This window comes from Mauremys mutica, chromosome 7 (assembly GCF_020497125.1).
Source record: "Mauremys mutica isolate MM-2020 ecotype Southern chromosome 7, ASM2049712v1, whole genome shotgun sequence".
Taxonomy (NCBI): domain Eukaryota; kingdom Metazoa; phylum Chordata; order Testudines; family Geoemydidae; genus Mauremys; species Mauremys mutica.
Window position 1 is genome coordinate 4,769,368 of NC_059078.1, and position 18,762 is coordinate 4,788,129.

Genomic DNA, 18,762 nt, shown 5'->3' on the forward strand with positions numbered 1-18,762 from the left:
GAGAAAGACGATTGGCAGGAAGGTTGACAAAAATAAATGACACTGCTCAGATAAATCAATCTCCCTTCTGACAAGTACTTCTTCCCTTCGGAGGAAGGGTATGAAAGTCTGTGTTAAGAGCTGCACAAAGAAAGCCATTTGCAGTGCACAAGAAGTTTCAGTGGTCCTCCAAAAGCTATGACCAGAGCTGTATGTTCCAGCTAATCTAACTATTTACATATATGTTGAGATGAGTTCCTGTCTGCATCCTGAAAAACTTGCCCATACCGGTATTGCCCTGGCCTCTTCTTTTGTCAATCAGTGTTGAACGCATTCTAAGACAATATGCATTTCCTCACCTTTTGGGGGCGAAGCCAGACTTTAAGGCACCTGCTCCCCTACATGGTGTTAACTTCGCTTGTGCCAATCAGAAACGAACACAAACAGGTTTTGGGCCCCGTCCCCTATGACACTTCTATGATGTCATAGTGGGTACTTTATGGCCTGCCTGCCATGTGCAGGCAGGGAGAGGAGAAAGAAAAACGAATCCTGTGTATACCCGTGTATCCTGTGTATGCCCGTAACCGAGCCTGATCACCTTGAAGCCTCTCTCTCAGCTCACGTGTTTCAAACAGAGCTTCTACGTTTGCCGGTCGTTATGCGTTGGTTTGTATTTGTAAGTATCAGTTATTACTAAATGCTGCATCTTTGTTTATAAATATTGTTAGTAGATATTTTAGTCATTGTGTGTTTTAAGTTTCATTAACTCTATTAGCTAATCATCCACTGCTCCCTTACCCCTTGTAATTATCCCCAATAAAACTTTTAAATTGATTAAGTTTAGTGTGTGTGTGTGTGTCTGCAGTTTGCATCGTGACCCACACTCTCCTTGCATCCCTTACCAATATAGTCTGTTGCCACGTGCAGCCTGGTAAGTAACAGGCCTGCATTTTCTTTCGCCCCTGCGAGTCCGTGGCAATCTACAATATATAGAGACAGAAAACTCCTGTAACAGTACCCAGAGACCATTCATTCAGGATGAAAATGTGAAATTCTTGCCAATAATCCAAAATTCACCTGAATAACCACTCAAACTCCAGCAAGGAGGAGACTGTGACTGCCCAGTCACAGTGATATTCCTCAGAGAGCACGACATTCACTGTACATTATGGCATCTGCACTTGCTTACAATTCATTTCCAGCAGCAACTCAGGATGCTGATTTTGACCTCTCGAGTCTTCTATGGTTAGAGGGTCTCTCTCCGTGCGTTTACCTTGACATATTTGATCTGCCTACATCCTTGAATTAACAGCCCTCAGGGGTATGGAGGTTGGACAATACAAACACTCTCAGCTTTGCATCATTGTGTATTTTGACACAACTATTCATATAAATTCTGCATGTGGATGTAAATACGGAATTGTGCCCTGGTTTATCGCTAGACTGAAATGTACAAAGTGAGGTTATAAAGACATTCACTGTGCTAAATGACAACAGCATGTCAACAACTACAGATTTAATGGTGATTCGTCCTACAAAGTAATTAGTACAATGAAGACTATTCATTACCAAATCTAGTTAATTGCCAAAATATTACTTTTCTTTAAAAAGGAACATAATTAGAGAAGTATGTTTCTTAATTATGATTTATGGCCTTGGAATTGTGCAAATGATATGCATTAAATGTTTGAATATTATTGGGTGAACTCATCCCCAGTTTCACATGAATTCTTTTATTGCCTTCCAGCTGCTTTTGATCATTTGAAAACTGGAAAAAACAACCCCATTATCCAATACACATTTGCTGAAGGGATGCCTTATTAAAGTTACTATATGCGATATGGTCGCTCAGTTATAAGGCAATTTTCAACTCTCCATTTAATACAACAGAAGACTCAAAATTGTATCTCTCAGACTAAATCCAAGTCATTTTTGTAATCTACTCAAAATAACTGATATTAACCCCACTGAGTAGTTTTTGGTTTCTTAGGGACTGTATATAAAAGTGTTCTGAAATGCAACAGAGTAACCAATTAGAAAGCTCATTGCAAGGAAAACACTTTGGATCAACCAGGGCAGCCACATCATACTGTTTACTATTACATTAATTGGACTCCTAATCAATAATTGTGCCACTAGATCATTGTGAGGCCACTGGGCAACATAGAAACAACTGAACTATTAAACCCATGTAAGATCAAACTAACTTTCTTGGGAAGTATCTGTGGAATCTTGCATCCATCAAGGCAATTTCAAGCGTTCAGAGAAATATAAAAACACAGCAATCCCCATTATAGAATCTTACATATTTTCCTGGAAAAGCGGGGATGGTTTTTGAAAAGGAAAAAAGGAAGAAGGATGCATGTTACATTCATCTTCTGATCAGCCCACTTTACACTTTAAGTGTAACTGATAAAGCAGTGTAACCTGCATTGTTCTGATATTCCCTGAGGGTCTGTTCCTATGCCACTGAATTCTATGGGAATTTTGCCACTGATTTTCAGTAAAAGGCCATTAGTGTGTATAAGAAGTAACTTTCGCTCAGAGGAAGCAGGAAGGAGGGTGTGGCTGGAGAAAACAAATAAGTGAACATTTTGTAGGCTATATGATGACAGATTTAGTGAGTATCACCGCTACGCCCACACCTCATGTCCCCTCAGCAGGTAAAGTACACTCCTTTAGGCAAAAGGAGAACCAGGCCTGATGAGAGCAGCAGGAGATGATGGATTTGCTTGATGTAAAACCAGTGCGAGATGAGATTCAGGCCCAGTCACCACACCTATAGGCTGCCAAACTGAAGCCAGTTCCACGGATCTGTCTCTTACTAAATTTCTGAGATCTGCTTTGCATCTGAAAATTAGATCAGCCTGGCTACAGTGGTAAGGCTATGAAAAATTTTATGCCCCGTATGATGTAGTTAGATTGACCTAACCCTCATTGTAGATGAGCTTGGTCAACGGAAGAGTTCCTCCATGACCTAGCTGCCACCTCTTGGAGAGGTGGATTAACTACATCGATGGAAAACCCCCTTCCACTGATGTAGGAAGAAGAATGTGCAAAGCTGGCTGGGCTGGGGAGAGTCTCACACCCGGCAGGCGCGGCAGTGGTCCACCCCACGGCCTCATGGGTCCCCCATCCCTGAAATGCTGCACTTCACCGTGGTGCTGGCAGCAGTGCCCGATGGTGTGACCTGACCTGAAGATTTGCTGCTGCTGCCACTCTGCACCCCAAAAGATGGATTTTGGGGTCCCGCGGCTTTCCACCTATTTCCTCCTCTACTGCAGCTGTTGGACCAGCAGGCTGGGGGTGAGCCAACCATGAAAGCAGGACTGTGTTGCCATTGATCAGCTTCAAGCATTTTTTTCCCCAACCTTATGTTTTGTGCAGGGTTCAAAATGGACCGGTTTTTCCTTTTTTTTTTTTTCTTTTTTTTTTTGCCAGAGTCTTGGTGGCATTTTAAATACCTTTATCAAAATCATGTTAGATTGTCATTTTACAGCTTTGTTTGCCAGAAATGCTAACAATCCTGAATCCAATTTCTATATATATATCTTAAATCAATATATTAGCCAAAACCAGAAAATTAAGTTGTTGACAATTATTTGTGACAGATTTGGTTTGGGGGAGGGAGTGGGCTAGTTTTCATCAGAGAAACAAAGAATTTTGACAGGCTTTCCTATAGTCATGTTACTGCTAAAGAGAGTCCTTGAACAACTGTAAGATGCTTAGCTCCTTACCAGTGTAGAGAGTGACCACATGTCGTACTAAGATTCTCTTGCTTCTTTTTTCCAGTGAGTCAGTATAGTTTTTGCCAGCCCAGAGGTTGGACAGCCAATGTCTTAAGTTTTCACAATGTTTTGTCCAACTTTCATCAAGTATATGCCTGGTTAATATAAGTTAAAAAGGCAAGGGAGACTTCCTTGGGAAGAATCTGTGCCGCAGAATATGCTAGAGCTGTGAAAATGTCAGTTTTTGATGGAACTTTAGAGGCAGTGATTTATCCTGTATTTCTGGCAGTGTGCTGCTATTGCTAACATCTTTCCAAACAAAAATAAGGCACAATTTAAGGACTGGACAATGTTAAGGTCAGACGTATGAACAGGGAGAACTTAGAGGTGTGGGGCAACACAGAAATATCTCAAAAGAATATTTTTTTCTGAATAAGCTCTTGATGGAAAGGAGTGACTCTTCAGGCAGTCATGTTGCTAGCACACTATTTTGATATCTTAGTCAAGATCGCAAGTGATCAGAAGTTATCATCATCTGATTACTCAGTTGTCTATGTAAAATGAACCGGTGATGGAAGATCAGCATCATAATTGACATTGTTTATCAGAAAGGATGAATAACAAAACCTGGAGAGGGTCCTTCTGTAACAAGGGCACATTAGGTTGGAAAAAGAAATTAGCTTGTCTCTGTCCATGCTGCTCTAATTTTAGTGCACAGGACTTCTGTAACATTTCTGTCCTACCTTAATCTAGTTGAGATGATTCTGTGCTGGCTTCATTTTGGTCACTTTATGCTTTACCTAGGAATAAAACTAGGGTCCTATTTTCCCACTACTTGGAAACCCAGCTTATTAAACTGAACAATGCCATTGAGCTATTTACAGTATAAGGTTGATATAGAGTTGTAACTAACATTAAGACTGATGCCCACTACACATTTAAAACTAAAAAGTGACTTTGTAAAAATGACATGGGTTTCCAACTCTCTTGTCAGGGTGGAGCGCCTTTGAGGTGTTTCCACACTAGCTCAAGGTCACAGACTCATGGCTATCCTATACTACTTATTTTAAATAATATTTCTGATAATCTGAAAATAATTTAAACAGTTATTTCTTTAAAAAACACCTTTATAAATTATGTCATATCAAAAACAACTTTCACAAAAAAGAAAATGGAAAGATAAAATAGAATTAGCTATACACGTATAAAACCTGTCTTTGCTTAAGGTTTGTACATCATGAAAACAACAAAGTTTATCAAGTTCATCAAGTAACTGCTGAAGAAAATTTGTATTCAGATGAAGCACAAGAAACTCAACAAAATACGGAACAATCGTTTGAAACAGCTGCAGACACAAAACAAGAAATTACAACAGTTGAAACTGTACTAGAGTGGGATATAGATGACATTGACGCATGGCCACAATCTTTAAACAATGAATTACGCGCCATTATACTTGAGAAAGGCCCTGTGAGAACAGAAGGTCTTGAATATCCTAAAGACATTAGAGGTAGGAAAAATCACAGAAAACAATTACTACAAAATACTTTCTAACGGTGAAATTGTTAACAGAGGGTGGCTTGTGTTCTCTAAATGCAAGGATGCTGTATTTTGTTTCCCATGCAAGATTTTCAACGGTTGGATTTTAACATAGCAACCATGGGTATTAATGATTGGCAAAATCTTATTCACACATTACCGCAACATGAAAAGGCACAAGCCCACATTGAAAGTATGCACGAATGGTGTGAGCTGAGCGTAAGGTTAAAAAAAAATCAGACAACTCTTGATGCCTCAAATCATAGATTGCTGGAGTCAGAGAAACAGCATTGGCGTTGTGTTCTTGAACATCTATTATCTATTGTTGAATATCTATCAACAAACAATCTTGCTTTTAGAGGAAGCCTTGAGAAATTATACCAGCCCAAAAATGGCAATTTTGGGGGCCTTGTACAACTACTGGGAAAATTTGACACTGTGATGAATGAACATCTCTAAAGAGCGACAAAGAATCCTGTGGCACCTTTTAGACTAACAGACGTATTGGAGCATAAGCTTTTGTGGGTGAATACCCACTTTGTCAGATGCATGTAGTGGAAATTTCCCTAAGAGTAACTGAAAATGAAATACATGACCACTATTTGGGACCAAGAATTCAAAATGAACTGATCATGCTTATGAGTGGTAAAGTGAGAGACAAAATTGTTTCATTGATTTCTTTGGCAAAATATTTTGCCGTAATTCTAGATTGCAACACGGACATAAGTCATCAAGGACAGATGTTGTTAGTAGTGAGATTTGTCGACATTAGTGATTCAGTACAGATTACAGTTAAGGAATCATTTATCCCATTTTTAGAAGTAGAGGACCCTATAGGTTCTGGACTTTTTCAAGCTCTCCTTGATGAACTAAAATGAATGGGATTGTCCGTAATGAACATTAGAGGAGAAGGCTATGATAATGGCGCCAATATGAGAGGATGCATTACTGGTGTGCAAGCTGGATTGCTGGCAGAAAATCCACAAGCCTTTTTTGTTCTATGTGCATGCCACAGCCTTAATTTGATTTGGTGTGATATGGCCTAGTCTTCTGTAGAAGCTATTTCTTTTTCTGGTTTGCTGCAACGCATTTACGTGCTCTTTTCAGATTCCACTCAACAAAACACGCTGTACCCCTGAAGCGGCCAGCAGGTCCAGCTCATAGGTGTGTGTGGGGGCTCACTGCCCCCACCCCAAGCACCGACTCCAGACTCAAATATTTAAAGCACATGTCAGTGGTATTACGATTAAGCCTCTATCTGAGACACGCTGGGAAAGCAGAGCAGAAAGTGTGAAAACACTGAGCTATCAATCTGAGGAAGTTTATGAAGCACAGGTTGCTATTTTGGAAGAAGCCAGGGATATAAAAGCTAAAAGTGAAGCACAGTCATTGGCCTCTGAAATTGCCAGCTTCAAGTTTCTAACATCTGTTGTAATCTGTTATGACATTCTTGTTAAAATCTCAAGTGTAAGCAAAATAATGCAGAGTCCAGCAATGCAGCTTGAGTCAACACTTACCTTACTAAACATCACACAAGACTTTTTAGTGAAATACAGATAAACTGGATTCAAAGAAGCACAGGTTACAGCAAGAGAGTTTGCAGAGGCACTTGGTCTAGAACCAAAAGTTCCATGTTCAAACAGGACAAGAGTTTCGAGGAAAAATCGGCAAATGGAATATGAAGGAGCAGATGAGCCCATAGAAGATTCAGAAAAGAAATTTGAGGTTGACTTTTTTAATGTGATGGATAAAGCAATATCTGCCATTGATAAAAGGTTTAATACCTTACGAGCACACCATAAACAGTTTGTATTTTTGTATTGCATAACTAAATTCAACAAAATAGGAAAACAAGAGCAGCTAATGACGAAATGCAAGAACCTAGAGAGCCTCCTGAAGCACAGTGATAGTTTTGATTTAAATGGACCTGAACTATATGAAGAATTGAGTACATTGTCATCAATGTGGCCACATGCAAAACCGGTGATAGACATTGTACAGTTTATTCATACCAGGAAACTTGTTGACATATCCTAATGTGTACATTGCCACTCATATTCTACTGACAACTCCTGTAACAGTAGCATCAGGAGAATGGAGTTTCTCAAAACTAAAGCTCATTAAAAACTATCTCTGCTCTAAAATGAGTCAGTAATGCTTGACTGGTCTTGCTGTTCTTGCAAGCAAACAAGACATCACTTTGTCTTTGTCATACGATGACATTATTACCGATTTTGAAGCCAAAAAAAAGCCAGAAAGATTGCTTTTAATTAAAAACAAATCCTTGTTTCAATACCTCTTCATAGAAATTTCCAATAAAATGTTGACAAATAAATATAATTTTTTAAATTTGCATCATTTCAATAAATCAGAATTTTTTCTATAGCACTATTTCTTTAGTGCAAGTATAGTCCATCAGCATTATAGTGTGCTTAATTTGTTTAAACTGCATGGGGCAAGTTTTCCAGTACTGTAAGCTTATTTTTGTGTTGCTAAGAGCAAGTCAGGCATAGGGGCACCAGTTTAATAAGACTGTGTAGAGCACCATAAATCCTATGGACGGCCCTGACAATGGGGGTTGGAATAGAATGCAATGTGCTGATAGGGAAATGCAGTTCCCTGGTTTGTTAGGTTGCTGGTATGCTGAGACCACCGTCTATCATGCTGACCAACATGGCCTCACTTGTTTCCTGGTGCTCTGTCTCTCTGTATTAGGGTGACCAGGTGTCCGGTTTTCGACCGGAACACCCAGTCAAAAAGGGACCCTGGCAGCTCCAGTCAGCACTGCTGACTGGGCTGTTAAAAGTCCGGTCAGCGGTGCTAAGGCAAGCTAGTCCCTACTTGTCCTGGAACAGTATAACTGAATCCACACTAATGGGGTTGCACTGATTTAACTATATTCATGTCTAAATTAACCTGTTCCAATTTGGGTTGAACCTACCCAAAATGAAATATTTCGGCCAAGTCAGTTTTCCAAATGGAAAATTTTGATTTTGCAGAAACTGCATTTTCTGTCAAAATAATTACGAACCAGCTGTAGTTATTGCAGAGTTGCTCATGAGAACTGGAGTACTGGATTGGTTGAAAAAAAATGCAAAGAATGAATTACTGTTCAAACAATACATATATGCAAAGTGCATATGCTGGTAGTCTGGGGAATATGCCGACAAAGTAGGATATGTAAATTTGTTAACAGAAAAAAATTAGGTAAGTGAAATTTGAAGTAGCCAACTTGGTCAATGTCCCTTTAATATATAAATAGCAAGTTAGAACAAATATTAGCAGGGAGTGGAAGGACAGATGTGATTTTACGGCCTTAAAATGCCCCCAACAAAACATTTTCTGAATTGCAGAGAGCATTGTAAGTGCACTATTAAGTACTATTTGTCATTCACTATATTTGTTAATAAGTAAACATAGTACCATGCAATTAAAAGGTAATGTTAATATTAGCCAAGTGTCTGTGCTAGCCCTGTTGCTAGGACATACAGTGCCAACTTACCAGGTTTAGGTGTAAAGGTAATAATTGGAGATATACCACTCTCCTAGAACTGGAAAGGACCTTGAAAGGTCATTGAGTCCAGCCCCCTGCCTTCACTAGCAGGACCAAGTACTGATTTTTGCCCCAGATCCCTAAGTGTTCCCCTCAAGGATTGAACTCACAACCCTGGGTTTAGCAGGCCAATGCTCAAACCACTGAGCTATCCATCCCTCCTCAGTTAGTGGCTGTCACTAAAATATTTATAATTTTACTTTTTGACTAATTTTACTGAAGCATTTGAGGTGCTGTCTCTAGTATAGAGGTGACACAGATTACTTGCTAACGACAAGCGCAAAGACTTCAATGATGTCCTCTATTGCAATATGTAAAGCTTTTCAAGGCCTTTGCTATTCTTGTTGGGTCACCACATACATTATGACAGTACCCTCAAAGAGCCAAATTTTCTCTTTTCTGCATTGCATGTCATCCCCATGGGCTACATTCATCCCCGATATTTCTCTACACATGCCACCGGGCTGAATGGAAGGGAGAATTTGGCCCAAGTGACCTCAACAGCAACGTGGAGGTATCCATTCAGATAGAATTTAACCCAAAAGTAAGAACATGAAGCATTTAGATACATTAAGCAGGAGTACACATTTAGCACGGCACTAAACTTAGCACAGATGATTTAACTATTGAACTGTAATTTAATTTTCTTTAAAATATTTTGGGAGAATTGGTTTAAACAGCACTGAGTTTACTTGTTGGCTGTCAGAGCTCATCCAAAGAGATTTGGATGGGACTATTAATGCAGAAGGGGCCATGCGACACTTGTTCATAAGAAATCATTGTCCGCTGGAATGCCCAACAATTGCCTCCCCATCACGCCTTACCTCGAAATAGCTCTGGACTGCATTAATAAAAGCTTCATCAGCCACAATCTGCGTTTCTCCATTGAGAAATGCTTGGAAACGATCCTTGACTATCTGGAGCTGCTGCTTGCTTATCTGCAAAGACATTTCAAATGAAAAGAGATTAGTTAGCAAAATGGAAATTATGGAATTAAAATAACCAAATAAATAAGCTTATAGAATATTCTCTCTTGTAACAGCTGGTCACCCTTGCTCCATCCTTGTGAAAGCATGCGGCACACCTCTACCAAATGGTCTTTTGCCTGTTGCAATAATAGAAGTTGAATGAGATACAAATACCTTCATCCTGGCAAGTATATTCATGCTGTTGGCCACTCCTAAGAACATCTGAAATAATTCTGGGCAACAACCCACTACATCCACATTTTCTTTCCAACGCAAAATGCGGACAAATTGCTACCTCTTCCAAACTGGGAATTTTCTGAACAGAACTACTAACTCTCCCCCGACTCCCAGGATACTGGCCAGGCTCAGTGGTGACAAAAACCACAATATAATTTACACTTGGAGTTAGAAGGGTGCTCTTAGACCTGGACTAGGAAAGAAAGTGGGATTTTTTTGGTTGAAATATAGTTATACAATTTGGCCCACTTAGGATCAAATTTGCACCACCACTTAGCCCTTATTGTAGAAGCAGTTTTGCACCTTCAACCCAAGTTAAAGAATAGGCTTGACCATAAACTTTGTTTAGACAAGAATTTTAAACTCGGATACCTGCTGAAAGAAAAAGCATTTAAATGACATTTATTTTGCACACCCTCTGAATACCAAATCAGCACAGATCAAGGCATCTTAACTGTCAGACCAATTTCTGATCGATCTACAGCTGACACAACTTTAACAGCACAGTTCACAGCATAGTTCCACTGATTCTGGCCCAAAGACATCAATAGGAAGCTTACAGCAGACTTATTTTGGCCTTAAGGCAACAGCACACCGTTTTTGTACAGCTCTAACTACCAGTTTAGATACAGAGGTTAAAACTGGTACAACCCCTAATGTTAACCAAATCCCAGTTGGTACCCTGAAACAAGCTATAAACACCTTTCTACCAGTATAACTGAATCCACACTAATGGGGTTGCATTGATTTAATTATATTCATGTCTAAGCAGAGTTAAATGGATACAAAAATCTGTTTGTAGAGCAGCCCCAGGACCTGCCACATATTGTGTAACTAACGCCATGTATAAGCAATCAACTGTTGCCTTTACTTTCTGAATATCATCGAAAGCTGAATATGGCAATAATAAAAGAGCATTTCAAAACTGGGTTTATTCAAATGTGAGACGTGTGCGAAATGAAAGATTAACTGGAAATAATGTAAATATAAATGCTGAAGTGTAACTGGAATCACTGAATATATCTGGATTAAAAAAAGAACTAGATAAATTCATGGAGGACAGGTCCATCAATGGCTATTAGCCAAAGGTCAGGGATGCAACCCCATGCTCTGAGTGTCCCTAAACCTCTGCCAGAAGTTGGGACTGGATGACAGAGGATGGATCACTCAATAGTTGCTCTGTTCTGTTCATTTCTCTGAAGCATCTGGCACTGGCCACTGTCAGAAGACAGGATATGGGCTAGATGGCCATTGGTCTGAGCCAGTGTGGCCGTTCTTATGTTCTTAATGAATAATATAAACTAGTGAGGGAAAAACTAAAATCCAGAGAGATGATTCCTTAAGATGTCATGTGCACACTGATGAGTCCAATGATGATTACAAGAGCAACAGGAACATTATGAAGCAGACGGTTGGTAGGCTGAGATCCCTGGGTGACTTTTCCAGAATTTGAGGCGAAGAAAGAATCTAAATAAGGGAGAGCAAACTAAACAAAATGTATGTGACTAATTAAGTCTTGAAGAGAAAAAAGATAAGGACATTATGAAAAGCAGAATGAGTTACTACCAGCAAAAGGCACTGAGACGAATCAGAAGAGTTTGTGCAACTCTATCAGTGGGAGAAGGAACTGCAACTCAGAAAACAGACTGATTCAACATGTAAGAGGGAAATCAAAGTAATGATGGTTCTAAAATGGCCAAGTTACCAAACTGGATTTTAAAATCTCTCTTCAAAATAACAATAAGGCAGAGAAATACAGACTATTAAGAAGTAATGAAGGCTCATTAGATACAGCTGTTGATAAAACGTAGGTGCGGGAACACTTAGAAAATGTGGACATAAATATAACCGGGTCTAGATGACAACTCACAAGGTGCGAATGTGGTTAGCTAAGGAATATTGTGAATGGCGGTAATTAGTTTTGGAATGTCATGGTGAACAAGGTGAACGGGCAAAGGAAATGCAGTGTGACTATCTAGTTTGGTTTACTTTACTGCTATCAGAAAGTTGCTTTGCAAAAAAAGTAATGCAAGGGATGTCATTGCTTATTTAAGAAAATGAGAAACAAATCTGCATTTCCCCCTTTGAGAGATGGGAAGGGGGAGCTATAAGCAGCTGGCCCACCCTGCTTCAAACACAGCAACATACATGGTGTCTAGTATTTCCTAGCCTTTGTCTTTAACAAACAAGAACAACCATTAGGCCCCAACAAACCCTTTCATTCCTTGGGATTGGAGCACCTGACCTGAAATCTGCAAAAATAGCTCCATTTACTCAGGGTTCTAGCTCCTGAAATTTGAGCATGTCAGCAGGAGCCCTGTACTGTTAGGCAGCAACCTAGAGCCTACCACACTGGTAATAGAGTGAAAATAAGTTCAGTGGAGAGTTCTGCTGAAATGGGTAAATTCAGTCCCTGGTTAGCTCACTAGTGACAATTCAGAGTTCACAGCTCTCAAGGAAACTCAATCAAACTTGGGTAAATTTATTAGTTACCCTATTTAAAAAAAAAATCTAGTGCTGAAGCTGGCAACAAGTTCTGTCAGCAGCCCATTACATCATCAGGCCTGAGACAGTATTTCCAAAGCTTGACAAATTTGTTTGGTTTGACTTGGATGGAAGTACTGAGAAATAGATTGAAAACTGGCCAAAAGATCATCCACAAAGATACTGAGCAAGCGGGAGGCGAGACTAGCAAAGCGCCAGGGGAAACGTTGGTAGGTCTCCTTCTATCAAGCACATTGGTGGGATCCATGACGGGACTTAGGTGCTATTATGTGCAGCGTTGCAAGGCGTATCTTCTAGGTGCCTAGAAAAGTCAGAGGAACACCCCTGCACCCCACAAAGCCGAGTTACGCCCCCTACACCATGAATGGGGAGAGCACGAGAGCTGCCTAAGAACGGGACCCACAAAGCCAGCACACTAGACGGGGAGCCACCTAAGCTTGCCAATGGGAGATGCCAACACGAGGGGTGTGCGCTAAGACCCACCCCTCTCCCAGAGACAGGCGCCTAAGACAAGGCTGCAGGGAGGTGGCGATTTCTGCTATGATTCATGACCGGGGCAGGGGGAGAAGCCATTTGGCTGCTTAAGTTGTGCATAGGGTCCAAAACAAAATGGGGGGATGGAAGAAACTCCCTTGTAACCTTCAGCCTAGTGGACAGGGTACTCACCCAGGAGGTGGCAGGGCCCTAGTTACAGAGTCATCCTAACTCCTTCTCTGGCCCAATTAATAGTTAATCAGTCAATTGTTTAATTAAAGTGGAACAGCTTCAATAGGAGAGACTGAAGGAGACCCAATGCTTAGAGCACTCACCTGAGAGGTGTCAGATCCCTGTTCAAGCCCCTTCTCCTCAGGAGGAGGAGGGACTTGAACCAGGGCGAGGGGGTCTCCCATAACCCAAGTGAGTACTCTAACCACTAGGTTATAGGTTATAAGGCTCTGCCTTCTTGTCCCCCTCACTTCCTAGCTGTAGTGTGAACTCACCTGCAGGACCCAATCTGGCAGGCAGCCTCTGAACATGCCGACTGGATCAGGCCCCTGTGACTTAGGGAGCCAAACACCTCTTTTCCCTGGTTTGTAATGGCTCCAGGGCATAGGTGGCAGCGGTCAGTGGAACTGATGCTGCTCACAGAGTACTTAGAAGGTGCATTTCTTTTATGGAACTATCCTTCCCCACACTCCAAAATCTAAGGTACTAATATGGCCTGAACACCTACCATAAGGCAGTACTGCACATGCTCAGGCAGGAGACAGATACCTGGGGTGCCTAGATTGAGTTTGCAGTGTGCATGCTCAGAGGAAACCCTCCCCCACCGTCCCTCTGCCCCCCACACAAACACCTTAGGTACCAAGTGAGGTTAGGTGCTTACAGGCTTTGCTGGCAGTTGAGTGGGAGCTCTGGGGAATTGCAGTGGTGGCTAAAATCACAACCTAGATGCCAATGTACCTTCAAGGTTCTCACTCTTTACCCATCCTCCAGATTATTAATAAACAGCACATGGATTAAAATTGTAGATGATACTAAACTGGAATCTGTTATTAACATCAGTGAGGGACAATGAAATTATTCCAGGAGACAGAGGTTAGGAACCAAGAAACGCCATTAAAAAAAGAAAAATTCAGCAGACAAATATACCAAATATACATCCTGATACACCAGAGGAAGATGTACCTGGAGGAGAGAGATTCTGAGATTAGAAAATACCTGACGTGATGCATCTTCACTTTTCATGTTGCATTTTGCGGGGACCAAGTGCCACATACTGGTTCGGTTTGGTATTTTTTAAGATAATTTTGTCAGAGAACTCTTTTTATTAATTTTCAATTTGTAGCACATTACCTCTCACAGCAATTTCCAAAAGCCTGTTTAATTACTACAAAACAAAAGTCGTTTCTGCTCCACACTTATGCAGGAGATTGGTTGAACTGCCTTCAAAGTGAGTGATGTTGCCTGACATTTCTGGAGACTAACAGCATTCATCTCATGCATTGTTAATTACTCCAGAGGGCAGTGTAAAGGCATCATTGGAAATTTCCTTATTAGAGCTGTGGGTTTGGTTTTCTTTAAACCACACAGTTGGGAGGAGGGAGGCCCCCTTTTTTTCAATCCCATCACATGTGCAGTGTTGCTTAATAGCACCTTAATGTTCTCATTTTTATCCCCAGGCTGCAAAATAGCACTGGTTTATTGATCTTTTTCCTCTTTCTACAGCTATGAATATCATCAAGAAAAAGTCAATTTCCAACTGAAAATTAAATTGCTTTCATATTCTATTTAGCTTTTGCAGTGCCAAGGAAACAGATGACCGGTGAAGGAATTTCATCTGCCATAAGCCTAACTAAAGAAGAGAATGTGTTTGAACACAATCCACACTGGGAAAGGAAACCCTGAGTTGACCACACTTTGGGTATTTGATTTTGTGCATGCGCCTTTTAAATTCTCCCAACCACGAGTTCCCTATGTTGGTTGTTAGACACAGTTCCTTGGTGCTTAACGTTAACTTGAGTTGTGGCATATTTATTATTTGTATTAAAGTAGCACCTAGAGGAAACCATCAAGAGCCAGGCCCCTCTGCTGCTACAAACACACAAAAAAAAGGTAGTACCTGTCCTGCCCTGAAGAGCTCACAATCTAAAACAGGCAAAGAGTGGGCGAGAGGAAGGATTATTATCCCCATTTCAGAGATGGAGAACTGAGGCATGGGGCAACTGAGGGCTTGCCGGCATGCAGAGTTGCACCAGTTTAAATCAAGGTGTGACTTTAAACCAAATTTAAGATGGTGCAAAAGGCTGTGTGAACACTCATTTCAGTTCAACCCAGCCTTACTTGGGTTTAGCTTAAATTGAACAAGTTTAAGCTCCACTGAAATAAAGCAAACTCAAACCAGCATGTTCACACACAGGAGTCTGTCCTAGTTAGACCAGGTGAAAAGTGAACCCAGATGGCCCTAAACAACTTGGCCACAGTCACATAGGGCAGGCATGGCAGAGCCAGGAATCGAACCCAGATCTCCCCAGTTCCCAATCCAGTGCCGTAACTTCAAGATCACCCTTTTGTTGAATTCTTCCTCAAGATTATTTCCAGCTCTAGAGACTGAGCTCAGTGCCTAGATTTGGATCCTACAGGCAGCAGAGTGCTTTGCTGCACGATGCCCTTCTGGAAGGCAAAATAATTATTGTAAATGAAGGAAATCTCTGCCCTGCTGTTCCTGCTTGGTTCTAGCAACTTCTATTAGCAAAGAGCTAATTAACTGCCATTTGGACAGCTGCTGACCTCCCTCTGTCAATAGCCCTTTAATGCCATGCGTGGGGCAGGGCTGTGGGATTTTCTACCTTCTGAAAATTTTTATGGATCGTATGTGGAAATGCCCTCTCCCCTCCCGAGCTCAGATGCTAAGGTCAGTATTAACTAATTTTTAAAAATGCAGAATTTGGTGACAGGAAGGAAACATTCTAACTAGTATTCCAGGCTTAATGCCAGATTCTCCAGGATCAGATAAGTCAAACCAAATAATGCATGGAATGTATGCCTTGATTCAGCAAAGCATGTGAGCAGCAGTCCTGTTGACTATAGGTCCCTAATCAGGTTGCCTAACATGCGTGAGCAGCAGAGCCCCATTAAGTTTGAGAAAATAAAAGAATCTGCTAAACTTATCTGCTGGCCCTGGTTTATTTCAACAGCAGCACTATCTAAACCAACCTATAATGCGCCTCTCCAGAGACTTCCGACTTGAACATTAAGGTCCATATTCAACTAAATACTTAAGCAGAGGCTTAACTTTAAGCACATGAGTAGTGCCACTGATTTCCATGTGGCCATTTATGCTAAAAATAAGCACATTTAAATGCTTTGTGAAATCAGGGTCCAGATACGTTATTTTGGCATATTTCTTAGAGGCAATATGATCAGCTGCACAAAAATAACCTCTTATCTCGCTGAGCAGACCCAGTGGGGGACTTAGAAGAGGCCAATACAGAAAGAGCATTTTTCACTTAGTTGTCTTCCATAGTGTGCTTACAAGTGGTATGAAAACGGAATAACTGCTCCACTGAAACAACTCTGATTCAATCAATACTTCACATCAGCATTCTGCTGTCTTGGCAGGACTTTGGTCAAGTGTTGCTCTGTTGCACCTGTGCATCCCCACTGAACTGGTTGTAACTTCAATAGATTTAATGGGATCCAAATGTAGCTCTATGAAAGTGTGCCAGAATTGTAAGAAGAGAAGTAAATAGATGGCCATATTTAGTAGTGACAAGCTGAGTTTTCTTATTACCATGTTCATTAGTCTTCCTTTACTTTTTTGCCCCTCGTTACTCCTTTTTGGAGCATTCACTACTACTACGAACATGCACAACCATTAGATAATTCGCACTATTGGACGGCGATAGGGAAAGCACTAATAGTCACTGCTGCACTTTACAGACATTGTAGATTGCTGGAGTTGCATACATTGATTTTCAGATGTGAATGAGATGTCTCATTAATCTTATGGTGCATTTATGTAATAAAATAAATATCAGCTATAAAATATTCTAAGTACAAAATGCCCAGTTTGGATCTTGGAACCATACATCCATATCCAGGAAAAATGGAATTGACTATAGGTTGAGAAGAGTGTGTTACCTGCTCTACCACCATAAGCCTTCCTACCATCTTCTCTAAAGTAAGTTAGCCCAGATATACACATTTAGTCCTACACACTTGCTTAGTGACCCCAGAAATGAGATGTGGGTGTCCCAGTTGGAACAACTCAGCCCTGAGCACTTGCTATACGTATGTTTCTGTGTGCATTAAGCATATCAAGAATGAAATTTCATGAGTTCAACTTAAGCAGACCTTAGTGAAATATGCAGAATTCTCCACAGGATGACTAATTAGCTAGCAGCTCTGACTACATGTGATTTTATGCATCTTTTAGTTGACTCAGAAAGCCAAATGCAAAACCTGCCGCACAGAGCCACAACACTGATTTGGGGTCATATGTTGAAGAGTTGAGGGTCACAAATCAATGAATGGTGGACACTCATCCGTAGCAGAACCATCATAAAGGGAAGTGATTTTTCAAAAAAATAGCTTCCCTGCAAGCAGAATTACATATTGCATATTGCAATCTATTTAATCAATCCAGGACTTCTCTTCCAAGATGCCTCACTATCAATGGAGTTATTATATTTGAGTTCACTACAAGCCGGCTCTGCTGCAGAATAGGCAGTGTTCATTTATCACTATGGGTATGTCAGACAATGATAATTCAATATAAAATTACTGATATCAATTTAAAAGAATCTATAATACAGATGAGGCACAAACCAAAAGCCTAGATCGAAACTACCTCAAGTTCTGGAGAAGTTCAGTCCTAGATCCAAGCTCTGCAGCTTTTACCTTCTTTGTTTTAAAAACAGTTTCAGATCTCCACGTGTGAGGGTAAGCAGAATGAAATTATTGCACGCAAGAGGTCACAGGAAGTAGCAGTATTTAGTGGCCTGTCCCCACACTGACACCAAAAGCACACTGCTATTCAAATCTGGCATGCCACGACCTACAGAATGTGGCATGGTGCAATTGAAAAGCCAGACTAAGACATGCTCTTTATCTTCACATGTCCATGAGATGCTGCAATCCCTACAGAAAATACTGCAACAACAATAATTGGGTAAAATGCAGTATTGAGTTACAAGAGAGCATCATTATTTGTGGTGCTTATCACAGAATCGCAGTGAGAGAGAAATTCAGGCAAAGCGGCTGATACGGTTTAGTACTGGATTTCCTAGTGACACACCGGGCCCAATTTTCAAGTCAGCATAGCACACTGGGGGGATCACAATGGGAATGGCTGGGTGCTGAGCATCCTTCAAATCTGGCCTCAGCTGCAGATGACCTGGCCCAGATGGTTTGATTTTCACAGGTGTTGTGAACCTACAACTTCAGGTGCTCAGCACCTCCAGAAGTCAGAGCCTTATTCACTAGCCCGTTGGCCGATGCACTTTGTGCATGGAGTAAACAATCTCCAACTGAGAGCGGCTAATGTTACGCTGGTTCAGATTACGTCCAACAGAGAAGTTAAGAGAAAAGCCACGCTGGACTAGACAGTCAGAACATAGACAGTAAAACACGTACATAGTAATGGAGCCAGGGACTAGCCATAATTTGCCATCAATGCGGATATAAGAAGTCCTGCCCATAACTACAGCTGTACGTACAGATCAGTCACAAAGTAAGGCAGCCGTCAATGGAACTGATGCAGCCCACAGAG

At 40.9% G+C, this 18,762-nt stretch overlaps 1 protein-coding gene across 4 annotated transcripts in view; it reads right to left on the reverse strand.

The window, feature by feature from the left end:
* Positions 1-18,762, reverse strand: part of CADPS (calcium dependent secretion activator) — a 356,811-nt gene that overhangs the window by 267,500 nt on the left and 70,549 nt on the right. For 2 of the 4 annotated variants that reach the window (XM_045025308.1, XM_045025307.1), the window contains exon 2: positions 9,624-9,737. In XM_045025308.1, coding sequence (XP_044881243.1) covers positions 9,624-9,737 — 114 coding nt within the window. Of the gene's footprint in view, positions 1-338; positions 369-9,623; positions 9,738-18,762 lie in introns of those variants that run through there. The other 2 variants (XM_045025309.1, XM_045025312.1) reach the window with 2 other exon arrangements.